At 57.4% G+C, this 23427-nt stretch overlaps 2 protein-coding genes across 2 annotated transcripts in view; both read right to left on the bottom strand.

Moving 5' to 3' along the window:
• Positions 1-113: 113 nt before the first annotated feature.
• On the bottom strand, positions 114-19597 carry PDK2 (pyruvate dehydrogenase kinase 2). The gene is given in 14 exon segments (XM_059671680.1): positions 114-1175; positions 1711-1824; positions 2435-2542; positions 2711-2809; positions 2897-2973; positions 5162-5239; positions 5438-5527; positions 5806-5990; positions 6390-6461; positions 13781-13922; positions 15761-16146; positions 17663-18054; positions 18973-18988; positions 19149-19597. Coding segments are annotated over 14 exon segments (2349 nt in total). The 3' UTR covers positions 114-1034.
• The window catches only part of ITGA3 (integrin subunit alpha 3), a 28620-nt gene continuing 24250 nt past the window's right edge, over positions 19058-23427 (bottom strand). Inside the window, exons 24-26 of the mRNA XM_059670660.1 lie at positions 21641-21766; positions 21129-21269; positions 19058-20447 (exon numbers count right to left, since the gene is read on the bottom strand). Coding sequence (XP_059526643.1) covers positions 21159-21269; positions 21641-21766 — 237 coding nt within the window. The 3' untranslated portion in view covers positions 19058-20447; positions 21129-21158. The remainder of the gene's footprint in view (positions 20448-21128; positions 21270-21640; positions 21767-23427) is intronic.

A 23427-nucleotide genomic window follows, 5' to 3' on the forward strand; every position in this document is an offset into this window, starting at 1 on the left:
GCGTGTCATATGCTGGTCACAGGGGCTGCAGTCTGCACGCACTTGTCTTTTGTTTGTCCTGTGGCTCTCCCCCCACCCACCCCCGCCTCCCCCAGGAAAGCAGCCAGGCTGAATTCTCATTGCATCTCTTTACTGTGGATGTCCCTGCCACCATCACAGCCACTGGGAAGAGCACACAACTTTAACCCCCCGTGTGCTAAGGGGAAGGGTGGGGACACTCGGGGCTATAAAACTAGCTATGTACAGAGTATTAGGGAGAACGCCACCCCAGGCATGCACATGTCTGGGCACAGTGGGAGCCGGGGTGGAGCTCAGGTGGATGGTGTGGATGTGAGGCGGGCAGGTGGGTGTGTGCATGTTAGGACGTGCAGGGAAGGGCTTGGGAGGCGGCAGAAATAGTGCTGGGCCCCCTGCTCCAAGCAGCCAGCTGGGCGTGTACCTCAGGGTCCTCCCAGGCTCCTCACTTTAGGGGTGAGGTCCTGGTAAGAACCCCTTCCCTCCTAACCTGGACCTGAAGCTCAGAGTGGAGGGTGAGGCTGCCAGGCCAGGTCCCGCCCAGGGGTCCAAGGGTGCAACCCCTTTCCCCACCCACCACCGAGATCTGGGGGACCCTTTCCTCCTGCTGACACGGACCAGGGCTGGGGTGCCTGGGCAGACTAAGGGGAAAGGGCAAGCAGGGCATCTGTTTGGAAGGCCAGGCTGTGGAGGGCGGTGAGGGGGACCCTGGCAGGAAAATGGCAGCGCTGGTATCAGGACTGCCATGGGGACACCCCAGCAGGTGGAGACATCCCCCAATCCTCAGGGATCTCCCACAGAGATTGGACACTGGGGAGACCACCTCAGAATCGCCAGACAGACAGATTGGCACTTAGGGGTCACCACAGCCTGGTCACCGCCGTGACTTCCATAGAGACAGGAGCTGGTCATTGGGGAGTCTCCCCACCTGGGGGCAGGGGACGGGGAGGGCAGCCGTGGTGGCCAGTCCCAGAGGCAGCAAGCAGTCCATCCTCTCAGGTGCAGAGGTGCCCTGGCCCCTAAGTGACACGGTACGTGGACGTGTTCTTGGGCTCCGTGCTGGGGACGCACCAGTCGCCGGCCTCCTGGATGGTCTGGTAGTGGCGCCAGGCTGACTTGTTGTAGACGGGCAGGCGCTCCACCGAGTCCGTGGACAGGGCCTGGGGAGCGTCAGGCTCAGCCTCGCCCACTGCCCCGCGCCTTGCCCACTGCTCAGCAGTCCACCCAGGCCCCAGGGCGGGCTGTGCTGGCCACTGACTGTATCAGCCCCGCCAAGTGCCAGACACGCTGAGACAACCCAGCCTGGCCCAGGGAGACCCTCAAGGGCCTGTCCCTCTGTCTTGCTCCTGCCCATTCGAGGCGGCTGCTCAGAGGGTCTGGGAGGGAGGCTGGGCCGAGTGTCCTTGAAGAAGGTCACCAGCTCTGGGCCTCCACGTCCTCCTGAGCTGAATGACAAATTCTCTACGGCCCCCCGCCTTCCGTCTGGGTCTAACAAGTCAAGCGTCCCCAGAGCAGGGGTCTTAGTCCGGACCATGGACTCCCTGAAACTGCCTGCCAGGGTGGGAGCGTCTGGGGCCTGGGGGCCTGTAGCTTTGCTCTGATTCTGTCTGGAACTAGGCAAGGGCTGGAGGGATGGAAAAGGAATCTAAGAGCCGGCGGATCCTGCCGGACCCGCCCACCAGCAGGGACCCTCACCTTGAGATAGATGACGGCGTCCGTCCCAAAGCCCTCCATGGAGAAGAGCTGCAGGTCCCCCTGGAAGTACTTGGCATAGAGGCGGGAAATGGGGAGCCCGTACCCGAAGCCAGCCTGCAAGCAGACAGGACGGGAGTGTGATGAGGAGGCTGGCGCTGCAGCGACAGGTATACTGAGGGGTGCTGAGCTGGGGTCATGCAAGGGGTCCCCAGGACTCAGATGGGAGGGGACACAAGAAACAGGAGGCTCTGGGGCAAGACAGGAGCTATGGGGTGAAGGTCAGTCTGGGGGGGGCACTGTGGGTGTGGGGGCGTTAGCAGGGCAAGGGGAGGAGCTAGGTCCTGGCAGCCGGGGGATCTGGACAGGTCCTGGGGCTCCTCTGAGTCCCAGTTTCCCAAACCCAGCTCTGCCTACTCCCCTGGGAATGGACAGGGTGCTGAGTTGAACAAATGGTTAGTAACTTTGGGGGGAGAGACACGGGGGAGGGAGAACTGAGGAAGGGTGACGGACAGACCCACAGATAGGTAGGGAGGGGCAGGCTGGGCAGAGACAGGAGGAGCAGGGGCCAGCCTCGGGAGAGGTGACGGACACCACACACAGCCACATGAGAAGGGGGAGACCCTGAGAGACAAGGAAGCGAGAGAGGGAGGGTGACAGTTTGAGGAGAGAGGAAGAGGCAGGATCCTTTAGGGGCAGGAGGGGAGCTGGAACGAAGCCATCTCACCAATGGGGTGCCCCCCGTGCCAGGCTGGGGCGTGGGTGCTGTGGAGTACATGTAGCTGAAGAGTTGTTCGATCTTCCTCAAGGGGACACCCCCACCTCGGTCACTCATCTAGGGGAGATGAGACATGGGGGCTCTCCAGCCTGTTTTCCACACCCCCGCAACCCCTGACCCCCTCGATCTTCTCCTGGGTTTCCTCACCCCCAGGGTCTTCCCAAGCCCACCTCCTGGCAGGAGGGAAATGCCTCCCACTTCCCCCCAAAGTCAAGGGTTACATACTTTGATGGACAGGTCTTCCTCTCCCAAGGCCACCATGACCTTGACAGGAGGGAGAACGAGGCTGGATTCATGGCTTTCCACGGTGGCTCGCATGGCATTCTGCGGAGGGAAAGAGGGAAGGACGAGTGAGAGCAGCCGGGCCCTAGCCGCCTCCAACCCCGCAAAGTGCCATCCCAGCCGCCTCACCTTGAAGAGTTCAAAAAGCATGTGGTAGAGATGGGAGGGGACATAAACCATGTGAACTGGCTGTTTAGGGTCGGACGCTGCGGGGAAGTCAAGACCAAAGATTAGGAAATGCATTCACCCCGCATCTAGCGCCCAACACTCACCACCATCCATTAACCATCCACCTGCTGCTCAGTTCACCGAGCATTCACTCATCCATCTACCCGTTCACTCAGTGTCCATTCAACAGTCTATCCATATAGTACCATCCATTACACAATGTCCATCGTCCATCGATCCATCCACCCTGTCCATTCAATATCCACCAATTCCTCTATCTACTCACCCATTGTCCATCCAGCCCTCCAATGGTCCTTCAGTCTATGCATCTGTTCAAACATCTATCCTTTCCATCTATCTGTTCATTCATAGAGTATATCTCCACCCTTCCATTCACCCGTTTATCTATCCATCTATTCATCATTTAAGCATCATTTAGTATCCATCTCTCCTGTACCCAGCCTCCTAGCATTCACCTGGACACCAGAACCCCCTGCTTTCACCCTGGGGGGGGAGGGCAGGGTACTGCCCAGGTGATGCTGACATCAGTCCCGTTTCCCAAGAATCACTGTCGCCTGGAGTTTCTTGGTGTTAGGGACTAAGCATTTTCCCCTGGTGTCTGGCACAGAGATTTGTAGGTAGCAGGAGCTCAATAAATGTGCAATGGATCAAGGAATGAAGGGCTCTCAGGCCCTGTGCTGGGCAGTGAGGACATAAAGAGAAATAAAATTCAGCCCTACCCTCTTAGAAATGCAAGTCTAGACCGAGAAACACACAACTGACTTTCACATCAGGTGCTGTACCCAGAGCTGGAAGCCAAGCCCCGGGCTGGATACCAAAGTGAAGTGGCCTGCCTCTGCCCTCAGGTCTTGGTCCCCAGGTAATTCAAACAGTGCGATGCAGAGGTACACAGGGACAGGCTGGTGCCCGGCTGGCTTCTCTGGGAGGCCTGGGGAGGCTTTCGGAGGAGCTGGACTTGAACTGGGCCTCAGCGAACATTAGGATATAGGCAGGTGACTGTCGGGTACAGGGCACGAAACACCTCAGATTTCTGGCACACGGGCAGGGCGTGGCTGAGGGGCAGCTGGGGGAGGGGTGGAGGTAGCTCCCAGGTCCCTGATCCTCCTCTCCCCTGTCCTCACCGGCTCTCAACAAGCCCTGACACCACTATCTCCAAGATATTTATCAAACCCACCCTCTACTTCTCACCTCTGAGGCCTTCCCCTGCCCTTGCCTGGATTCCTGCAGCGACCTCTTAGCTGCTCTTCCAGCGTCCTCTCTGCCTCCTCTAAGTATCTTTAGAATGTAAGTTGTCAGATCCTGTCATCACCGGTGCTACAAACCCTCCAATGGCTCCTGCTGCACTCAAAATCCCAGCTGCTGTCCGTGGCCCACGGGCCCGGCACGCCCCGGCCTCTCTCCAGCCCATCACCCCTGCGATCTCCGAGCCCCACCACACTGCTCCTTCTGGCCCTTGACTGCCCTGTCCCAAGCAGGACCCTGTCACTGTGCTCTGGAGCCATTCTTCCCTTCCTCATTCACTAATAGATACCCCTCCCCCAGGGCTTTCACTGGCACACGGCTACCCAGCTGGAGACGAATTCTGTGTCCCTTGCGGCTGGGTAGCCAGGTGACTTAGGGAAGTGATGTGTTTGGGCCCTGCCTTCCCCGTGCCCTTCTCCAGGCTGGAGGGGGAAACCTCTTCTGGAATTAAGCCCCTGTTATTTGGATTCTGGGAAGGCAGCCAGACTAACAGCCCAGCTAATCCACCATTCTGCCCATCACCGTCACGTGACCCCATTGTGTTTCCTGCCAGTCCCTTCACATGATATGAAAGTGTCTTGTACGCTGTTTGTTCATTGGACAAAGGCTTCATTCCTCCACCTCCCGGCACCAAGAATGGCAGCTCCATAAGCACAGGGACCTTGCCTGCTATGTTTACTGCTGGATAAACGCAGGTTTACCTTGTTCGCATGGAAAAAGACATGCAGCTATGATTACGACAATAGCTTTATCGACTCAAATTAACGTCACAAGGCAACTGTAAACCTCTGTATTTACTAAGTGAATAATAATACTAATAAAAAATAGCTCTGCTTCTCCCCTATCCAGATTACAGTTCATTTCCTAACTCCCACGTCCCAGCCCTTGGACACACACACACACACACACACACACACACACACAAACGCGCGCGCACACGCACACGCAGCCTTGCTCACTCACTGTTGATCTCCTGGATCTCCAGATCCGGTGATGCCATATAGTACTTGTCACACAGGAGCTTGGCCATGTCATAGGCATCTGAGAGAAGAGGGGTCATCCAGGGAATGGGGGGCTCACCCAGCAAGCAGTCCTCTTGGCACCAACACCGGGCATCCCCAACACTAAACCCAGGGGGATGTGGCCCCCACCCACTGGGGAATGGGTCACCCTCCGGCCAGGGAAGCTTGGCGGGGTCCCTGGGCTCCTCTGGGGACCAGGCGCACGGGGAAGGCTCACCTTTCACCACCTCAGAGATGCAACAGTTGGGGTCGATGCTGCCGATGTGTTTGGGGTGGGCCGGGTTGGTGCTGCCGTCAAAGATCAGGGCTGCGGGGGAAGGAGGGAGCTGCTGTTGGGGCTCTCCCTCCTCCCCAGGGCTCTCCACTCTCTACCTCCATTCCTAACGCCTCTGACCCTAAAGCTGCCCCCCTCCCCACCCTCCTGCCCTCTCTCCTCTGACCGACCCCTCCAGTGAGAGTTTTACGAATAACACACTGAACACTTTTTAAAGGGGTGGCCTGATTCCGGAAACAGTTAAAACGATGGATCTCACGCTGCCATGCCGCCCGCCCCCCGCCTCCCCCCCCCCCCCGCCCCCTGCTCACTGTGCTGGTTGATGAGCATGCGGATGGAGATGCGGCTGAGGTAGAAGCGGTCCAGGAAGTACTGGATGTTCTGGTTGGACACGGGGTCATCGCCGTAGGCGTCCTTGTACTCGAGCACGCCCTGTGCCATGGTGGGCACCACGTCGTTGTGGCGGTTCCGGATGGTGACCAGGGCCTCGGTGAACCTGCGGGGGAGGGCGGATGTTGGCCCCCACCCAGGCCCAGCCTAGAGACACCCTCAGACTCTCCTCTGCGTCTGGCCTCCTCGCCACGGTCACCCACTCAACCCTTCTCAACCCGGTGATCACTCAGCACCCACCCCATTCCTCCCGAAGCCCTCACTGACCTTCCCACTGCCTGCCTGACTGCCTGGGAGCTCCCCCATCAGACTCAGGGGCCGGGCCTGGATCCCCCATCAGACTCAGGGCACCCCGAGGACAGGCGCTGTCTCCCCCGTCAGACAGGATATCCTGAGGGCAGGGGTCATGTCGTCCATCCTGCCCGCACTTCTGCCCCTGGGACCATGACCGTAGATGCCGCTCGCCTACACCTGCCCTCCAGCCCCCAACAGGGCCCTCACTCACTGGCTCAGGGTGCGTTGGTCCTCTGGGTCCTTGTCCAGGAACACCATGATATCCAGGAGGCTCTGGACATACCTGTGGGCAGGGAACAGGGGGAGACATCGCCTCAGCTCTGGGCGGGCCCCCTTCCCCCCCTCGACTCAGCTGCCCCCGCCCGGGTTTTGTCCCTCATGTGGGCACCGCATGGAGCTGCGCTGGCTGATAAGCTGCATCCCAAACCCTCTTCCTCCATGTGCGTGAGTCTCCCTGACAACAGTGAGTTATGCAAGAAAGCCTCTAATGTGTTGGTCCCCCTTCGAGCACCTTTGCTTTGGGATCCTAGAACAGGAGTCTCAGAAGGGCCTTGCAGACCATCCATCCAAAGGGTCTCAAGGATTAGAAGACTGAGGCTCAGACGGGGCACGGACACAAGGGCTGGCAGTGAGAGGAGGCTGGGCAAGTCACTCTACCTCCCTGAGCCCCGTCATGGAAACTGTCTGCCCACAGGTGTTGCAGGCCATGGGCTCCCCCAGAGAGGGGGCTGCGTGAGGACAGACCATACCCCCGACTTGGGGCTTGGCGGGCTTGGGCTGGGCACCAGGAGCCGTGCCATCTGCCAGGGAACTGGATTAAATGGGAGCTGGGAAGAACTGGGGGTGGGGTGGGCAGGCCCAGCTCTGACAAGCCTGAGCGCTCACTCCCCTCCGAAGGGCCAGCAGGACTGGTGCCTCCATCTGTAGGCCTGGTCAGGAGGCCAGCTTCCCGAGGCTCTAGAGAGCTGGCAACCAAGGGGAGTGCTGGGAAGCCCTAACTAACTCAGGGACAGCAGGAGGCGAGCTACTGCAAGGGAGTTCGGCCGACCTGTGGCAGCAGGTGGTACCGATCCGGAGCCACTGTTCCCTGCTCCCCTGAGCCAGGACACCCACAGTTTCCCCGCTAACAAGCCTCTTGCAGCTTGTTCTACTGGGGGAGGCGGAGAGCTGAGCCTCTCTCTGGCAGAAACACTTCCAGCCAATAGGAAGGAGGGCTACCCATGTCCCTGAGCAGGGAGGGCCCCTGGGGCCTACCAGCCTCTCAGAAGAGGCTCCTCCCTCTCTTGCTTCAGACGGGAGAGAAGCCCTAGCAGGTTTGGCTCAGTGGATAGAGCATCAGCCTGTGGACCGAAGGGTCCCGGGTTCGATTCTAGCAAGGGCACATGCCCCAGTTGCTGGCTCAATCCCCACTAGGGGGCGTTCAGGTGGCAGCCGATCAATGATTCTCTCTCATCATTGATGTTTCTCTCTCTCCCTCTCCCTTCCTCTCTGAAATCAATAAAAAAACCTTTGTTTTTTTTTTTAAAAAAAAAAGACGAGAGTTTGAGAGAGCTAGTTTTGGAGCTGGCTCTGCAGGGTCCCATTCCTGGCTTTTGTTCCTTGGGCTGTGTGGCCCTGGGTAAGTCACGGAGCCTCTCTGGGCTTGGGTCTCCTCATCAGAAGGGGTGGGGGTGGGGTTTATACTAAATGCTATCACTGCTTCTTGTCGGGATTAAATGTGATAATTAGCTCAGTGCCCAGTACACAGTGAGCGCTCGCTACGTTTCTGCTCTCGCTGACCAGTGGGTCAAACCCTGTCAGCAGCTGAGTGCATCCTGAGTCCTGAGGTGGCATGTGACACCCTCCTCCTGGGCACAGGCTCTGACCACACCATGCTTTCCCCATCATGCTCGGGGCAGCCAGTGCTGTCAGGCACCGGGCTGTCCCCGCCTGGTGCGCCCCGTGCTCCTCAGGTGGCAGCACAGAGAGCAGAAGATGGGGCATCCCAGAGAGAAGAGATTGGCCCATCCCTGCAGCCCCAGCAGGCAGAGTGGCACTCCTAAGGCCTCACCCTGTCTCCCTGGAGAATACTAACAGCTAACGCTGACACAGTGCCCGCCAGTGCACACCTGTGCTCAGAGTCTACGCAGGCCCCTCACCTCCAAGTCACCTTGGTGAGCATACAGTACAGTAAGTCCTCACTTAACGCTGTCATACGTTCTGTCACCTTAAGCAAAGCAGGGATAGCGAAACCAGTCTTACCAGAGGCTACGTGATATAAACAAGAGCTAAATTCCTACAGCATCTCATCGATGTTATAATGAAATGACAAAGAACGACGCAATAGTTTCCGAGGACCTGCAGTATGTCCCCCTTTTTGCAGACAAGGAAACCGGCTCAGAGAGGGCAGGGGAGAGGCCCCCGGCCACACAGTAAGCAGCTGCGCTGGAATTCAAACCCAGGTCGGTCTGAGGTCAAGCCCACACCACATGGCCAACTGCGCCCCATGCGCACTGGTCCTAACAGCGATGCCGATGTCGGTGGTCATGGCAGGCAGCAGTTCCCGCAGCATTTCCTGGGCACCGGCCTTGTGCCAGGGCTCTGCTCCATGCTTCCCTGCTTCCCATGGCAACCTCCACCATCACCACAGAAGGTAGCTGCTACTGCCCATTTCATAGGTGAGAAGTTAACCTGCAAAGGGAGGTTTCTCTCTCGCAGGCCTGTGTGACTCCGATTCCTCGTTCCCTAATCATGCCCAGCATTAAGCTTCGCGTTCACGTGATTCTTGCACAGAGAGGGGTTTGGGGAGGGGGCCTGCAAGTGCGCAATGCTGGGGACAGGTAGAGAGAGGAAGGGGAGCAGACCAGCTGGAGAGTGGGGGCCCTGGAATCCCTTCCCAAGACGCAGAGGGCAGGCAGAGAGGGAGGGGTGGGAGCTAGAGGCCCTGGCCAGCTTGGTGGTACCTGGCCAGGAGCAGGGAGGTCAGTGCCCAGGGGTAGGGTTAGTGCTCTAGTTGCAAGCACCGCCCCTCGTGGCTGCCTACTGAACCATAGAGGGCAGAAAGGGGCCTGGCCACATGGGCAATGAAGTACAGCAAAGGGCACCAGAACAGACTGGCAACGGGCAGGGCCGGGATGGGGAGAGCTGCCAGCCCCAGGCCTCAGTCTCCTGGACTGTGAGGCAGGGTTCAGGCTCCTTGCCTGCCTCCCTCATGGGGCCGCTCCTGCAGGGGAGTAGTTCTGGGTGTACTCTTGGACGGGAGAGCAGGGGATGAGGATTTTCCCAGGGGACCCCAGTCTTGGCCTGACCCCTGCAAGGGCCCGGCACACACAAGGGTCAGGGCCAGATCTTGGTCCTAAGGACAAGACACTGGGGCTGGAGCCACGCTGGCTCCCGAGCTGCACAGCCCTCCGAGGGCCCGAGAAAGAACTGGGCTTGGACACGGGAGGCCTGAAAGCAGCGGTGCAATGACAGGCGCGTCACTTCCGGTTTACACCCTGGCAGGCAGCACAGGCAGCACAGGCGGCGTGGGGGCCGCATATGCCTAGGGAGGGCCGGGCCTGCCAACCTCAGCAGTAAACAAGGCCGCCAAGCCTCCCTTAGTGAGATCTGGAGCTCCCCCCTCCTACACACACACACACGCACACACGCACACACGCACACACACGCACGCACACACACGCCCAAACCCTGCCTTTTGAGGCTTTGTAGCCAGTTCAGCCGGGACAGGGGAGGGAGAAGGGGTGGAATGCCAGAGAGGAGGAGGAGGAGGGAGTGTGGGCATGTATGTGTGCGCAGCAATGTTGGAATGAGTGTGCATCGGGGGAGAGGTGCACAGAGCCTTGTATGGAAGGAGGCAGCGCTGATGCGTGTGGAGTATGTGTAAGTCTGTGTGCCCGTGGGTGTGTGTGAGTGTGTGTGTCTTGTGCATTAGTGTCCATGCCTCTGGGGACAAGGGTGTGGACAGGCAATGGGCGTTGGGGAGGGGAGAGGGGCGGATGTGTCCTGCACCTAGAAGTCACTCTGTGGAAGGGTGGGGGGTGGGGACCCTGACCAGGCAGACTTGAGCCCATTCAGGTCTCCATCTGCAAAATGGGGCTCACAGCAGTGGCCCTCGGAGATGATGCAGCCACTCGTTTCCACTCTGATTATGTAAGGAGTGGCTGAGGGAGCCAATGGGAGGGCTTGGCTAAAGCCCCAGCCTGGGCCTGGCAGAGCGGGCTGTGGCTGTGGGAGACTGTGCTGATGGTGGCTGTTCTCTTCAAGGGCCAGGATGTTTTCCTGCGGGGGGGGGGGGGTCCTCCGCAGGTGGGGTTTGGCATCCATACCCCTTGCTGACCCGCAAGGGAGGTTCCTAAGGTGCTGACCTGCGATATGACCTCCCACCCCTCTCCCCGGCAAAGACTCTCATTAGTGACTTACTGTTGTCGGATTCGACTCTGCTACTCTCCGGTACCCTCCATTTCCCCACCGACTCCGCACCCTCCCTCAGGCTGTCCTCCTCTCCTACAGGAGTCAAGGCTGCCCTGTCTGTGCTCCAGCAACACTAGCCATCAAGCAAGATCCTGTGACGTGAATCCTCCTTTCCCACCGACTGTGATGTGGAATCTGACCCCAGGCCACTGCCCAGAATGCAGCCCTCCGCCTTTCCCTTCAAGAATGCAGCCTCCAGCACACCCAGCCTGGGTGGGAATCCCAGCTCTCCCACGGACTGAGCGATCTCGGGCAAGGTTCCTAATCTCGCTGAACCTCGGTTACTCGTTGATACAATGGGGAGAGTAACAAGGCCTGCTTCCCAGGGCTGCTGTGAAGGTTAAACAGCTAATACGGAGACACACTTCGAGCAGTTTCTGATGCACAGCAGGCCCCCAGGTCTGTTTCCTATGTCATCGTCATCATTATCGTCACTACATGGTCTCAGAGAACTTCTGCCATAACCTTTGCCTGGAGGTGCTGCGGCCAGAAGCCAGGGGCATCGCTTGTATTTACAGACCCCCCCCCCCCCTTCACATCTAGCAGTGGCACTCGGCCCTTAGAAACAGCCTGGATCCCCATTTTACAGATGAGGAAACCAAGGCTCAGAGAGGCCATGTGGTTTATACCAAGGATTAAGGTCCCAGCAAGCAGCAAAGCCAAGCCTCAGAGTCAAGCTTGCTTGCTGATGCCACACCCAGGGCTTTCCAGCACCTTCCAGTCACTTCCAAACAGGGCCCCCTATACGAAGTTTGTCCAGCTGAAATAATTTATCAGGTTCATTTAACCAGGACTTCTCCTCTTGCTCTTGGTTCCTGCCTAGCACCTCTCCCAGCCGAGTAGAAACTCCATTAGCTATTGCCCCATATTGACTATTAACCACCACCACCACCGCCACCACGACTACTACTAGTATTTGTACAGGACTTTTCCGTTTTGTTCCTTATTCATCAGACTTTGAAGCTAGTGGCCTTCTTGTCATACGCCCCGGTAGGTCATCCCCCTCCTCGCATGCAAACTCTGCCCACCTCTACCGCCCCCATCCCCCAAGCTGGCAGGGGGTTCTCCTGGAGGAGGGCTGCATGCTCTCAAGGCTGCCACCTCATCCCTGTCCTGACTGGACAGTCCCTCCTTCCCTCAGACCTCACTCTCTCTTGCTGCAGCCAATGCCCGTTCTGGCAACAACCTCCGCAGGCTGATTCCCCAGGGTGCCAGGCACTCCAGCAATCCCTTCGCCAGCTCTCCGAGTCATCACTGGGGCTGTTTTCTCTTGTCTAACTTCACTCCCTCCTGCTGTCGGTTAACATTACTGACAGAAGAAGGCAGGCCAAGTTCCCACATGTGTAGCTGATTTTCAGGAAGGGACTTTGTGGGGCCCTGGGGATGTCATGGGCAGTTCAGCAGCTCCCTGTCCCACCCTCCCCGCAATCCCTGGCTCTCCCAGGAACACAGTGTCCAGAGAGGGCCTGAGAAGCCAAGTCCTGGAGTCAGGGATCAGCTGAGAGGCAGCCAAGTCAATCAGCCAGATAGAGCCAGAGACGGGGTAGAGAACAGATGGCACCTTCTGTCTCCCCCCTATGACCTCCATGCTGCCCCACGGTGGGAAATGCGCGTTAGCTCTGAGGTTCTGAGGTCTGGGATCTGGGAGGGGCAGGGCTCAGCAAGGGGTAACTTGGTTGGGCTACATGAAAATCATCTCTGTCCCCCCCATCCCACCTTCACAGCTTTCACCAGTAGCTCCACATCCACAAAACAAGTTCTTGGATGCCTTTGCCCGGCACTTTCCTGCCTCCACGCCTTCGCACTAGCAGCTCCTTGGGCCTGGAATGCCCTTCCCTTCTTTCTAGATCCAGCTCATGGAGGCCCAGTGACAAATCGCCTCCTCTATGCCTTTCATATCCATTTCAACTGCCCTACAACTTTCTGGTTCAACTAACATTCACTCTGCACAGGCCGGGTGCCTGGCTTTGTGCACAAAACACTTTCCTTCCATATTGCATCTCATCTAATTAGAATAAGTCATGCATATGCAGATCCACGCATAGAAAAAATACCGGGAGGGCTCCAATAAAACCTTATGGAGCTGAGCCAGAGCACTGAGTGTTTGGTTATGGGGTGGAGGGCAGTGGTTGGCATTCTCTTCTACCTACTTTTTTGTGTGTTTTCCAAATGCCAAAGTCAACACGTTATACTTCCTCAATGAGGGTAAAAAGCCCCAACCGGTGTTCCTTTTAAATAATATTTTTATTCTTAAATAAAACTAAACCTTCAGCAGCTCACTGTTCCTACCACTATCTATGTAGTGCTTAATTCGACTTCTTTTATTCTGCCTCCCGCCACCCCACCCCCGCCAAGATCATGGGCTCCCCTAGTTTGACCTTGGGCTCCCCTAGTTTGACCTTGGGCTCAGGGTTGGTGCGCTGCTCCTGAATCCAAAAGGAAACCGCAGCCTGATCACACCCAGGGCAGCCAGACCGAGCAAGATTTCCGGAACCCAAGACCAACCATGGTTAGCCACCTATATGCCCAGGTATAGAGTAAACGTAGTTATTCTCTACGTGACTGGCACGGGCTAATATCATCCAATTACTTAACTCTGGACAGAGCTCTTGAGTGAGCGTTACCGAGAATTTTCCTCTGGTGCTGCTGCTTTGTGCAATAAACTTGTGACCTTTGCCCTCAGAAACTCTCTGGGTGTAGGGCCTGTGCCTGTTTGAGTGTTTTCCAATCCAAACCAGTGTGACTTGTAGCTCGGACGATATGACTTGAAGATTGGCTTCTTCCTGTTTCTGTCTCCCAGCGTTGCCTCCGGTGAATATCACCGGCAGGCGCTGGGTTTTCAGGGCCAGGGCTGGGGGCGAAGGCTGATGTTAGCCTGACGAGGTTATGGCAGTGAAAGGGAGTTCCTAGGTGAATCTGGGCTTTCCAGAGAAAGGAGGGTGGTAAGACACGAGGCTGGGAGCCTGATCTCAGTCCCTGCTTTGGCCTAGCATTTTGCTTGACTTTGAGTAACGCCCCAGGCTCCTGGAGCGCTGTGCCTCCCCTCTGTCCCCGCCTCTGTCAAGGCTGCTGGGAGCATGGAGACTCCATCTCTGAGCCCAGGGCATCTGGCCATGGAGGGAGGTGTGGGGGCCTGGCCAGGGGTCTCACCAGCTCTGTACCAGCTGCACCGAGGGTGTGCCCAGCACCCGGTCAGGAAGCAGGTTGATCTCTTTCATGATGTTGGCCAGGCGCACGGGCAGCTCCTGCCTGAGGAAGGTGAAGGAGGTTTTCTCACAGGCATTACTGGACCCTGGAGGGAGAGAGAGAAAGAGGTGAGCGCACGAAGCTGCACACCATCGGAGCCAGAGGATGTCTCAAGGGTCAGGTTGATTCAGTCCTTCATTTCCTGAGGATTCAGAGAAGTGATCCGGGCACAGAGCAGGCAGCTCTCCCAATGCCCTGCAGTGTTCTGACCTCCCCACCACCCCGTCTAACCCGCTGGGGAGCGGCATCCTCTCCTCACCCCCAGCTGAACCCTGCTTTCCTCCAACAGCAGGGGGCAGATCCACTCCCAGGCCCATGTGGAGCTGGCTCCCCTGGCCTCAGTGACCTCACTGCTTCTCTTTCTTTCCCTCCTACCAGACACTCACTTCGGGGTAACTGATCCAGGTGGGCAGAGCAGGCTGGGAAATCCATCCCTTCCCAGGCCTGGGCCCTGGCTGAGGGGAGTTATTCCTGGACCACTGCAGCTACAGGCCCCCAGCATCAGCTCTGGCCCAACCCAGCATCACCCAACTGGTCTTGATGACCACGGTAGGCTGCCCCTGCGTTAATGCCCACCACCTGTGAGGCAGTTAGGGCCAAAGGATGGTAACCCAAATAACCTGGTCCTTGGCTTGGCTTCCAAATGGAAAGATGGTGAAGGACTGAATGAGGCCACAGGCTACCGTCAGGAGACCCAGGTTCAAGTCCAGGTTTTGCTTCCAAATCTGTCGCTCAGGACATGTCACGATCCTTCTGAAGGCCTCAGTTTCCCCCACTGTACTACACGTGGACCAGACTCTACTGTGAGCCCCTCCCAGCTGTGACATTTGTATAACTGGGGTCCATCCAGTCTGGACTAAACTTCTGCTGGGGGTTTCGAGTGGGCACAGGAGGCTTTCCTACATGGGGGCAGCCCAAACGGGTACAGGGCAGGTGGCCAAGTCCAGGAAACAGGTGCTCTGTGTCCTGGCTGCCCCCTCCCTGCCCACTCCCAACAATGACGCAGCTGTAACCTGAGCCAGACACTGTCTCCTCAAGTCCTGAGAGTCCCAGGCACCCCCTCCTAATCCCCAGGTGGCATCATGCAAACAACGTATAGTCAGACGGGGCCCACACGGTGACTCTGTCACCAGCTGGCACAGCCTTGCTCCTGGTCCAGAGCCACCCCCAGAACCCTGATGGCGGGTGTTCCTAGCCTAGGAACCCAGGGGCAGGCAGCCGCGGGTGGGCACAAGTCACCTGACTCCATCTCGTGGTGCCCTGGGCCCCGGCCCAGCTGGGGACACCAGTCAGGCCTAAGGGGATTTGATCTTCAAGTGTCCTTGCCCACAGCGACAGCTGGGGGGTCGGCTCCGTCAGTGAGTGGAGGGATCCCGGTCTGGGCCTCTCTCCTGTGGGCATCTTCTGAAAGAGCCCCTTCCCCACTGACCCCTCCCAGGTCTCCTTCCAGATGGCCCGCACCTCCCAGTGCTCCCCACCAGCGGCCCCCCCCCATTTCCTCTCTGTCTCCCACTCTTAGCGTCAACAGGATCCTTTATATAAGCCTGGACGGGGACCCCCTACCTCCTTCCTGCCCTAATAGCACCCATCCACTGCCCCTTATTCTCCAAGACCCTCACAAAGCCCAGTAAGACACCCTGGGCCCCTCCCCCTATTCAATGCCCCTTACTGCCCACGAATAGTCTAGTCCAGGAACCCTTCAGCCCAGGTACCCACGACCCCTTCGGGCTGGGTGGTCCCTGCCTCCCCGTTAACCCTTTCCTGCCCCGCTGCCCTCCCAGCAACCCTTCCCCGGCACGCAGGGCCTCTCTCTTCCGCGTGCATCCTTCTTGGCCGGGACCGCTCCATCCGCTCCACCCAGCACCCGCGAGGCCCACTCCGTACCGAAGTCCAGGAACTGCTTCATGGACAGCGGGGACGGGGAGAACTTGCTGAAGTGCTCGATGTACTTGGGCGCCCCGGCCAGGGACGCGTTCTTCAGCAGCGCGCGGAGCCAGCGCATGGCGGCGGGGTCGGGGTCGAGGTCGCGCTCAGGTGGCCGCGCAGCGGGCTCTCGCGCTCGACTCGGCCCGGCCCGGTTCGGCCCAACCCGGCCTAGCGGTTCCACCGCTCCTCCCCTGGCCCTGGCCGTCCTCCAAAACCCGGCCAATCGGCTGGAGGCGGCTCCCCGTCGCCGCCAATGGCCGCTCACAAACAACTCCGGGCCAGCCAATCGCGTCCCGCTCCGGCACGTGGCTTCCCTCCCGGGCCCGCCCCCTCGCCCGGGTTGGCTGGGAACGGCCTGTTGTTTTCTTCAGGCCGCGCGGAGAGCCCGCCCCCCTCGGCTCCCTCCGCGGGGTCCCCGGCCCGGCCGCCGCTTAACCCCTCGGTCCCAGAGGCCCGTGATCTCCTCCTCCTTCGCCGCCTCTTCCCTCCCGCTCCGTCCGCGAACCTCCAGTCTTGTCTTCCCTGATACGGCCCGGGTGGCTTTCAACGCGTCCCTGTGCTCCCAGAGGCCCTGTGTCACCCTGATCCCCACCTGCTCGCCCGCAGTGGGGTCCCAGCCCAGGGGACAGGGACTGTGAATGTTCACACACTTCGGGGGGGAGGATGCAGCCCCCCGGACTCGCTCATACAGTCGCTCAGCCCGCCCACGCCACAAAGACCCAGCCACCAGCGGAGGCGAGGCAGCCGCTACCATCAGCGCTACGAGTGCAGAGTTCAAAACACTTTTTATTCTCCTCCAGCTCATTTGACCTGAGAAGGCAATTCCTCCTCCCTGGGCTTCCCTGAAGAAACGTCCAAGAAGGTGATTTGTGTTGGGGGGGCCAGGGAGCCCCCTTTCTCCAGCAGCCCCAGCTCTCTGGGAGGAGCGTAGCGCGCCCTCTCGCGGTTGGACGTGGTACGTCCTATCCACCGACTCGCCTTTTTGATGGTTTTGCCTTTTCACTGTTCAGTCCTGGGCCTACACTTGCCAAGTGCTTAATATGTGCTAGGCTTTGTGCTGGGAACAGTAAACACAGACAGGATTAAGGCACATCATTTCTCAGTTTGGGAGCTAGCTGCATGAGTAAATAACTAAATGAATAGACGTAACAGAATGAGGTTATAGCCAACACAGAGCTATGGGCAAGGCCTCACAGGGAAGGGACTCTTAGCTGATGAATAATAACCTATGTGCCAGGCACTGTTTGTGCATTTTATCATTTAATTCTTCACCAGCTCTATGATGCTATTAATAGCTCCATTTTATAGATGAGGAAACTGAGGCTCATTTACAGCAAATCTGAACTTGTTACTTCTCTTGCTTACAGCCTTTCAAATACTCTCCACTTTTTCTTTTTTTTTTGACTCTCCACTTTTTACTGGAGTCTTTCAAGTTCTCACATGATCTGCGTTGGCTTAACTGTCTAGCTAGCCTCATTTCTCCATATTCCACTGCTCAACTCCAAACCATACTTCTCTTCTGCCTTGAGTCAGCCTCCAGTCTCCAAGCGGTTGCAAATGCTGTCTCTTCTGCCTGGATACGAGAGCCAGGCCCCTCTTCTGTAACGGTTGGGAGGTGCTGTGGCCCCAAGGAGCTCAGGAAGCTTGGCGGTATAGAGGGTCCTTTTATGAAAGTGGGCATTGTTGTGTCTCTGCCATTATGTTTCTTTCATAAAAGTGTAGCTGCACCAGTCCTGAAAATGACTTATTCTCGTGTGTGTGTGTGTCTCATCTAAACAGCTGCTCGCAGGAGCCTGGGGACTGGGCCCCTGAAGCTGGCTGGAAGGATGCATATAGATGCCACCTTTTTCTTTTCTTTTTTAAAATATATTTTTTATTGATTTCAGAGAGGAAGGGAGAGGGAGAGAGAGAAACGTCAATGATGAGATAGAATCATTAATCAGCTGCCTCCTGCACGCCCCACACTGGGGATTGAGCCTGCAACCCTGGCATGTGCCCTGACCAGGAATCGAACCATGATCTCCTGGCTCATAGGTCAATACCAACCACTGAGCCACACCAGCCAGGCAATCCCACCTTTCTCTTAGGCAGGAGGTGGCTGCAACGGTCTGGACTGAGCTGGTTCAACTGGAGCTGGACTTTAATAACCTACATATTATTGCTGACCTAGAGAATAACAGATTCTGGAAAATAAACTGAGGCGTCCGATGACTGGTTTTGAGAGCTCTGGGTAGGGGTTGAGGTTTCTTTTCCTAGAGGAACTGGACAGCCCACTGCCAATCGACCTGGGAGCCAGCAAATCCCAGCACAGAAAGGGGAGTGGGGCGCTGGGCCCACGACTCTGTGAGGTGGGCTCTTATGGAGGGGCGGGGGGCAGGCAGCTGCCGCATTGAGGCGGGCTGGGAGGTACCCAGGCAGACGGCAGGAGCAGCTCCCCGGAGAACGTCCTGGTCTATGGGCTCTCAGAGAACCTGTGTCTAGACTTCTCCGGGTAATAAAATCGGTGAAGTCTCACCAAAGGCCACAGCCTTGGGGAAAGTGACTAGAAGGACCTGTGCCATCATTTAGGAGGAGGTCAAGGGGAAAAGAGCCTTCCTCCATTCCCGAGGCCTGTGTGGAGGGACCAACCTAGGGCAGAGGAGGAAGCGGAGGGTTTGATCCGATGCTGGGGAGGGGGCGATGTCAGCTCAGGACTGAAGCACTCCGGGGGGGGGGGGGGAGTGTCCATGCGATGAGGGCTCCCAGAATCCTGCCCGGAAGGAGGCCTTGGGTCACTGGTTCACCTCCTGATTATCTACTCATCATGACACCTGCAGGTGGTGGGGGGAAATTGAGGCAGAAAAGCTGGTCCTCACCTGAGTTAAGCCACTGGGGCTCTCAGCTCCCCACCCTTGCACCCAGGCTCCTGCCACTGTTACCTAGGACTACCTGTTTCTACAGCACGTAGCTTCCTGCCTCTTCCAGACCCTGCATATCACCCTCCCTCCTGCTCCCTCCCCAGCACCAGCTCACTGGCCACCAAAAGCCATGTTTTATTCCATCCGCTCTACTCAAGCCTTCCTGCTCCTCTTGCGTTCTGCATTTCAGTTCCCCGTGTATGACCAGCCCTTAGACTAGAGCGTCCCTGAGAGCAGGGGAGGTATCTCCTCCATCGGCCTTAAGACCCCTGCATTGCGCTTTGTCCACCTGGGGGGCAGCCAGACGTCATGGTCCGTCAGAATGGAGGAGGAGGGGTGAGGGGTGGAGGCAGCTGCAGTGTGTACAAACGGGGAGCTGTTTATTGGTGTGAGAAGCCTATGTACAAAGAAGGCACAAGGAGGGGGAGGGAGCTCCCCTGCTACAGTACCGTGGAAGGGGCGGGGGGCCTGCTGACAGGCAGGGGGCAGGAGGGGGTTTCCGGAACCAGCCTCGACTTCCCGAATGGGCCTCAGGACTCAGCCCATAGGGAGGAAGGCAGAGCTGGTTGACGATGAAAGCCAAGGCCAGCCAAGAACTCCACTTCAAGGCCCCCAGCCCATGGTGGGTGGGGACAGAGTGAGGTGTGGCCGATGGGTCAGGGACAGGGCTCCCTCCCTGTCCTACATTCAAGTGTCGCTCCCTCTGCGATCTCTGGGGTCTCTCCAGGCCCTGCAGATGCCAGGACGGTAGTGGTGGGTGAGGAGTGGCATTTCCTCTGTATCCTTCCAGCATCTCCTCGGCCTGGGACCAGCCAGTCTGCTCCTCGGTGGAGGATGCCTCTGTGCTCCCAAGGCGGTCCCGGCGCCGCGTGTCCAGGTTGCCTAGCAGCTTGTCCATCCTTGTTCCTTCGGGCTGCGTTCCCCACTAGAGCACGCCGCGGCTGAGGACAGAGGCTTCGCAGCGGTCCATGAAAGAGAGCCATCCTGTGACCTTCTTTCTAGTTCATTCTGCTCTCGCGCCTGAGCATGCCAAGTCCTGCAAACGCCTCCTTGGACAGCCTCAGGCAGATCCAGCCCCACCCGCGTTCTCCCTCACGGTGTCAGGAACTACAGCTTGGAGGCTGTGGGCCGTTCCCTGTCAGTAGTTTTCGTCTCGAGAGCGGAGTCCACCCAGTGACTGTGGCTCAAGATGGGTCCAGTGTAAGTAGGGGAGGGGTCACCACTTCGGGGCCTTTCCTTCCCGGCTCTGGCAGAGGCCCTGGGGCTTGGTTTTGGCAGCGGCAAAGGCCGGCACACGCATGTCCACGCACCCTCTGTGGTGCACAAGCACAGTCCACCAGCAGTGGGACCCACGTGTGTCCAGGGCACAGGGCTGCAGTGTGCTCGGCGTAGCAAAGTCCACGGCCCCAGCCCTCCTGCGTGGAGAAGCCTGTGGTCAGATGGCATGTGCATGCGCTCAAGGAGGTGTGTGTGCCCGAACCCACTGGTGCCAGCCAAAGGCCGTGGCCCCTGTGGACCGTCGGGGCATAACTTAACTTATGACAAAGGAAGAAGGGGACACCAGGGGCGCAGGGGCGGGATCAGGGAGGGCGTCAGTAGTATCGATCCCATGTCTGCCAGCTGGTCACCCAGTGCTTCTTGGTGGGCAGGGTGCCCCCTGGAGGTGGGTAGCGTTCCTCCTCCCGGATCCGCACGGCGTGGTACTTGGGCATGATCTGGTAATAGCGGGTCCGCTTAAAGAAGTCACACTGGAGTTGGGGGGAGGAGAGGAAGGACATCAGCGACCGGTGGGAAGATGTGCCCAGCCCTTTCCTCCCCCACCCAGAGGTCCTCAAAGCCAGGACCCCCGATCCAAACCAAACACACACCAATGCTCTTCCCCACCGTCCCCAGAGGAAGGCCGAGAGGAGAGGGAGAGGCAGATGGAGGTAGGGGCGGCCGCCGAGGTTGCTGCTGGGAGGGCTAGGAAGGGTGGGGATCTATCCTGACCACAGAGTGGAGAGGGGTCAGGGGTCACCCTGGTGGGGGGTCCCAGGAAGGACAGTGCTGGTTCCCAGGAGGCAGGACTCTACGAGCCCCTTCCTTCTCTGGAGGTGGAAATGGGGGTGTAGATGCATCTGGAAATTTGCCTTGTGAGCTACAGAGATGAGGCCTCGCCTTGGTCTTGGCTAGAAAGCATGGGAGGGTTTTATGGCTACTCTGGGGTCCCAAGTCCTCGAGGGGCTCAGTGGGGAGGCTGGTGAGGGGAGACACCACGAGCTCTCCCGGGGCATGGCAGGGAGGCCGACAGAGTGGCCTGCTCTTCGGGGTGGCGCTGGGGACAGAGTGAGGTACAGAGAGGTCCCATGAAGGAAGAGGAGCAGACAGGACAGAGTCAGAGGCCCCAGCCAGCTGGGGGGCTCAGGGAAGAGGGCCCGGAGGCCAGTTACCCAGGCGGGGTGGGGGCGGGGGCTGCCCCCTCAGTAGTCTTCGGTCAGCCTCTCCGTCTCTGACGGCTGGCTCTTCATCTCGGCCTTCTGCCTCTTAGCTTCATACAGGGCGCGAGTGCGGGCTCGCTTGAAGAAGCCGCACTGCGGAGGGGAGGGGTGGGGGGGCGGTCAGGGAGAGCTGGGGGTCCTTGCCAGCAGCACTCATGGATGGATGGGGGCTGAGGACTGGAGAGCCTGGAGGCCCGGGTTCCAGCCCCAGCGGGGCGGTGTGGCCAGAAGCCAGAGTTCCTGGATTCCCCTTTCCAGCCTGCAGGGCCCCCCATTAACCCAGGTCGGAGCATCCCCGTGGGTGAGGTGAGGATGGGCCGGGGGTGAGACTGAAAGCTGGGGAGAAGGCGGGAGGACAGGGGAGAAGGGCAGGGTGGGGGTGCGATGGAAGTGAGGGGTGGGGTGAAGGGAGAGTGGCTGAGGGGCTGCTGGCAGGTGGTCCGGAGGCCAGGGGGGGTCCTCACCTTCCACAGCAGGAGGATGATGAGCCCCAGCAGCAGCAGCCCGGCCCCCACGGCCACAAGCACCAGCCACAGCTCGATCTCGGTTGGTATCTCCTCCCCGAGCTCGGAGTCAATGTCCACGGAGAACTGGAGCGGGGAAAGGGGCTCAGCCCTGTGTCCGCCCCCTTAGGCCCCATGCTCCTGCTTCCCGGCCCAGCTTGGTCCCTGGCCCTGCTGTTTGACCTCCTGCCAGTAGGGGGCGCGCAGGGACTGGAAAAGGCCCCTGAGAGCAGCGGATTCAGCCATGATCTGGGTTCTCCAAAGAACAGCCTCAGATCTGGGAGGCAGCCTAGAACTGGGGTACCAGCTCCATCCCTGACGAGCTGTGTGACCTTGGACAGGTCAGCTCTCCGAGTCTCCATTTCATGGTCTCTGCTCGGGATCAGAATGCCTGCCTCACAGAGTGGCCCCAAGCATGTGTTCTGGAGCCAGGCTCTCTAGAGCAGCGGTCGGCAAACTCATTAGTCAACAGAGCCAAATATCAACAGTACGAGGACTGAAATTTCTTTTGAGAGCCAAATTTTTTAAACTTAAACTATATAGGTAGGTACACTGTTATTAACTTAAGGCTTAGGAAGAGCCACCACACTCAAGGGGCCAAAGATCCGCATGTGGCTCGCGAGCCGCAGTTTGCCGACCACTGCTCTAGAGGGTTCAAGTCCCAACTGTGCTATTCACTAGCTGTGTGACCTCGGGTAAGTCGCCTAACCTCTCTGTTCATCTGTAAAATGGGGACTGGATAATAATACCTACCTAATAGGTTGCTGGGAGGATTGAATACATTAATATGAATAAACTGCTTTGAACAATACTTGGTACACAGTAAGCAATCCATAAATATTTACAAAACAATAAAGAATGCATAGCAGATAGTATCATTCTTTTTCTTCCCCTACAATGGAGATACACACATACACACACACACACACACACACATATATGAAATATATATTATTATATTACATGTAACAATATATGACATGTTATGATACAAAATTACATTATATATTAAATATATTTCACATATAACTAGAAAGTTTTTTTCTGGTTATACACGATTATTTCTTTAAAAATAATTGTATTATTTTTTGCCGAAACCGGTTTGGCTCAGTGGATGGAGCGTCGGCCTGCGGACTGAAGGGTCCCAGGTTCGATTCCGGTCAAGGGCATGTACCTGGGTTGCGGGCACATCCCCAGTGGGAGATGTGCAGGAGGCAGCTGATCGATGTTTCTCTCTCATCGATGTTTCTGACTATCTCTCTCCCTTTCTCTCTGTAAGAAATCAATAAAATATATTTTTTAAAAAATAATTGTATTATTTTTTAAACTACAGATGCTACAAAAAAAACCAAAAGCTCCTTATAATTTTACTCCTGAGAAATAACCATCTCCAACATTTTAGTGACTCTCTTTCCATATTTTAGTGCCTATGTTAAATATGTGTACTCTTTTTCGCCCACATAAATGGGATCTATATGGACTGTACACACTCTTTTGCGACCTGCTTCCCTTTTCACTAAATATCGTCACCCTTTGATGCCATTAATAAAGATCACCCTGGTCTCTTCTGATAACTGCATCGTCATTGGAGAAATGTGCCATAATTTATTGAACCAATCCACTGAAAGACACGTAGGTTGTTTCCAATTTCATGTCATTATAAACAACGCTTTAAGAGAGCCCCATATATTTATGTTTACATACTTATCCTATTAGCTCCTTAAGTCTGTGCTGGGCAAAGGAGATGT

This window comes from Myotis daubentonii, chromosome 16, assembly GCF_963259705.1.
Source record: "Myotis daubentonii chromosome 16, mMyoDau2.1, whole genome shotgun sequence".
Lineage (NCBI taxonomy): Eukaryota > Metazoa > Chordata > Mammalia > Chiroptera > Vespertilionidae > Myotis > Myotis daubentonii.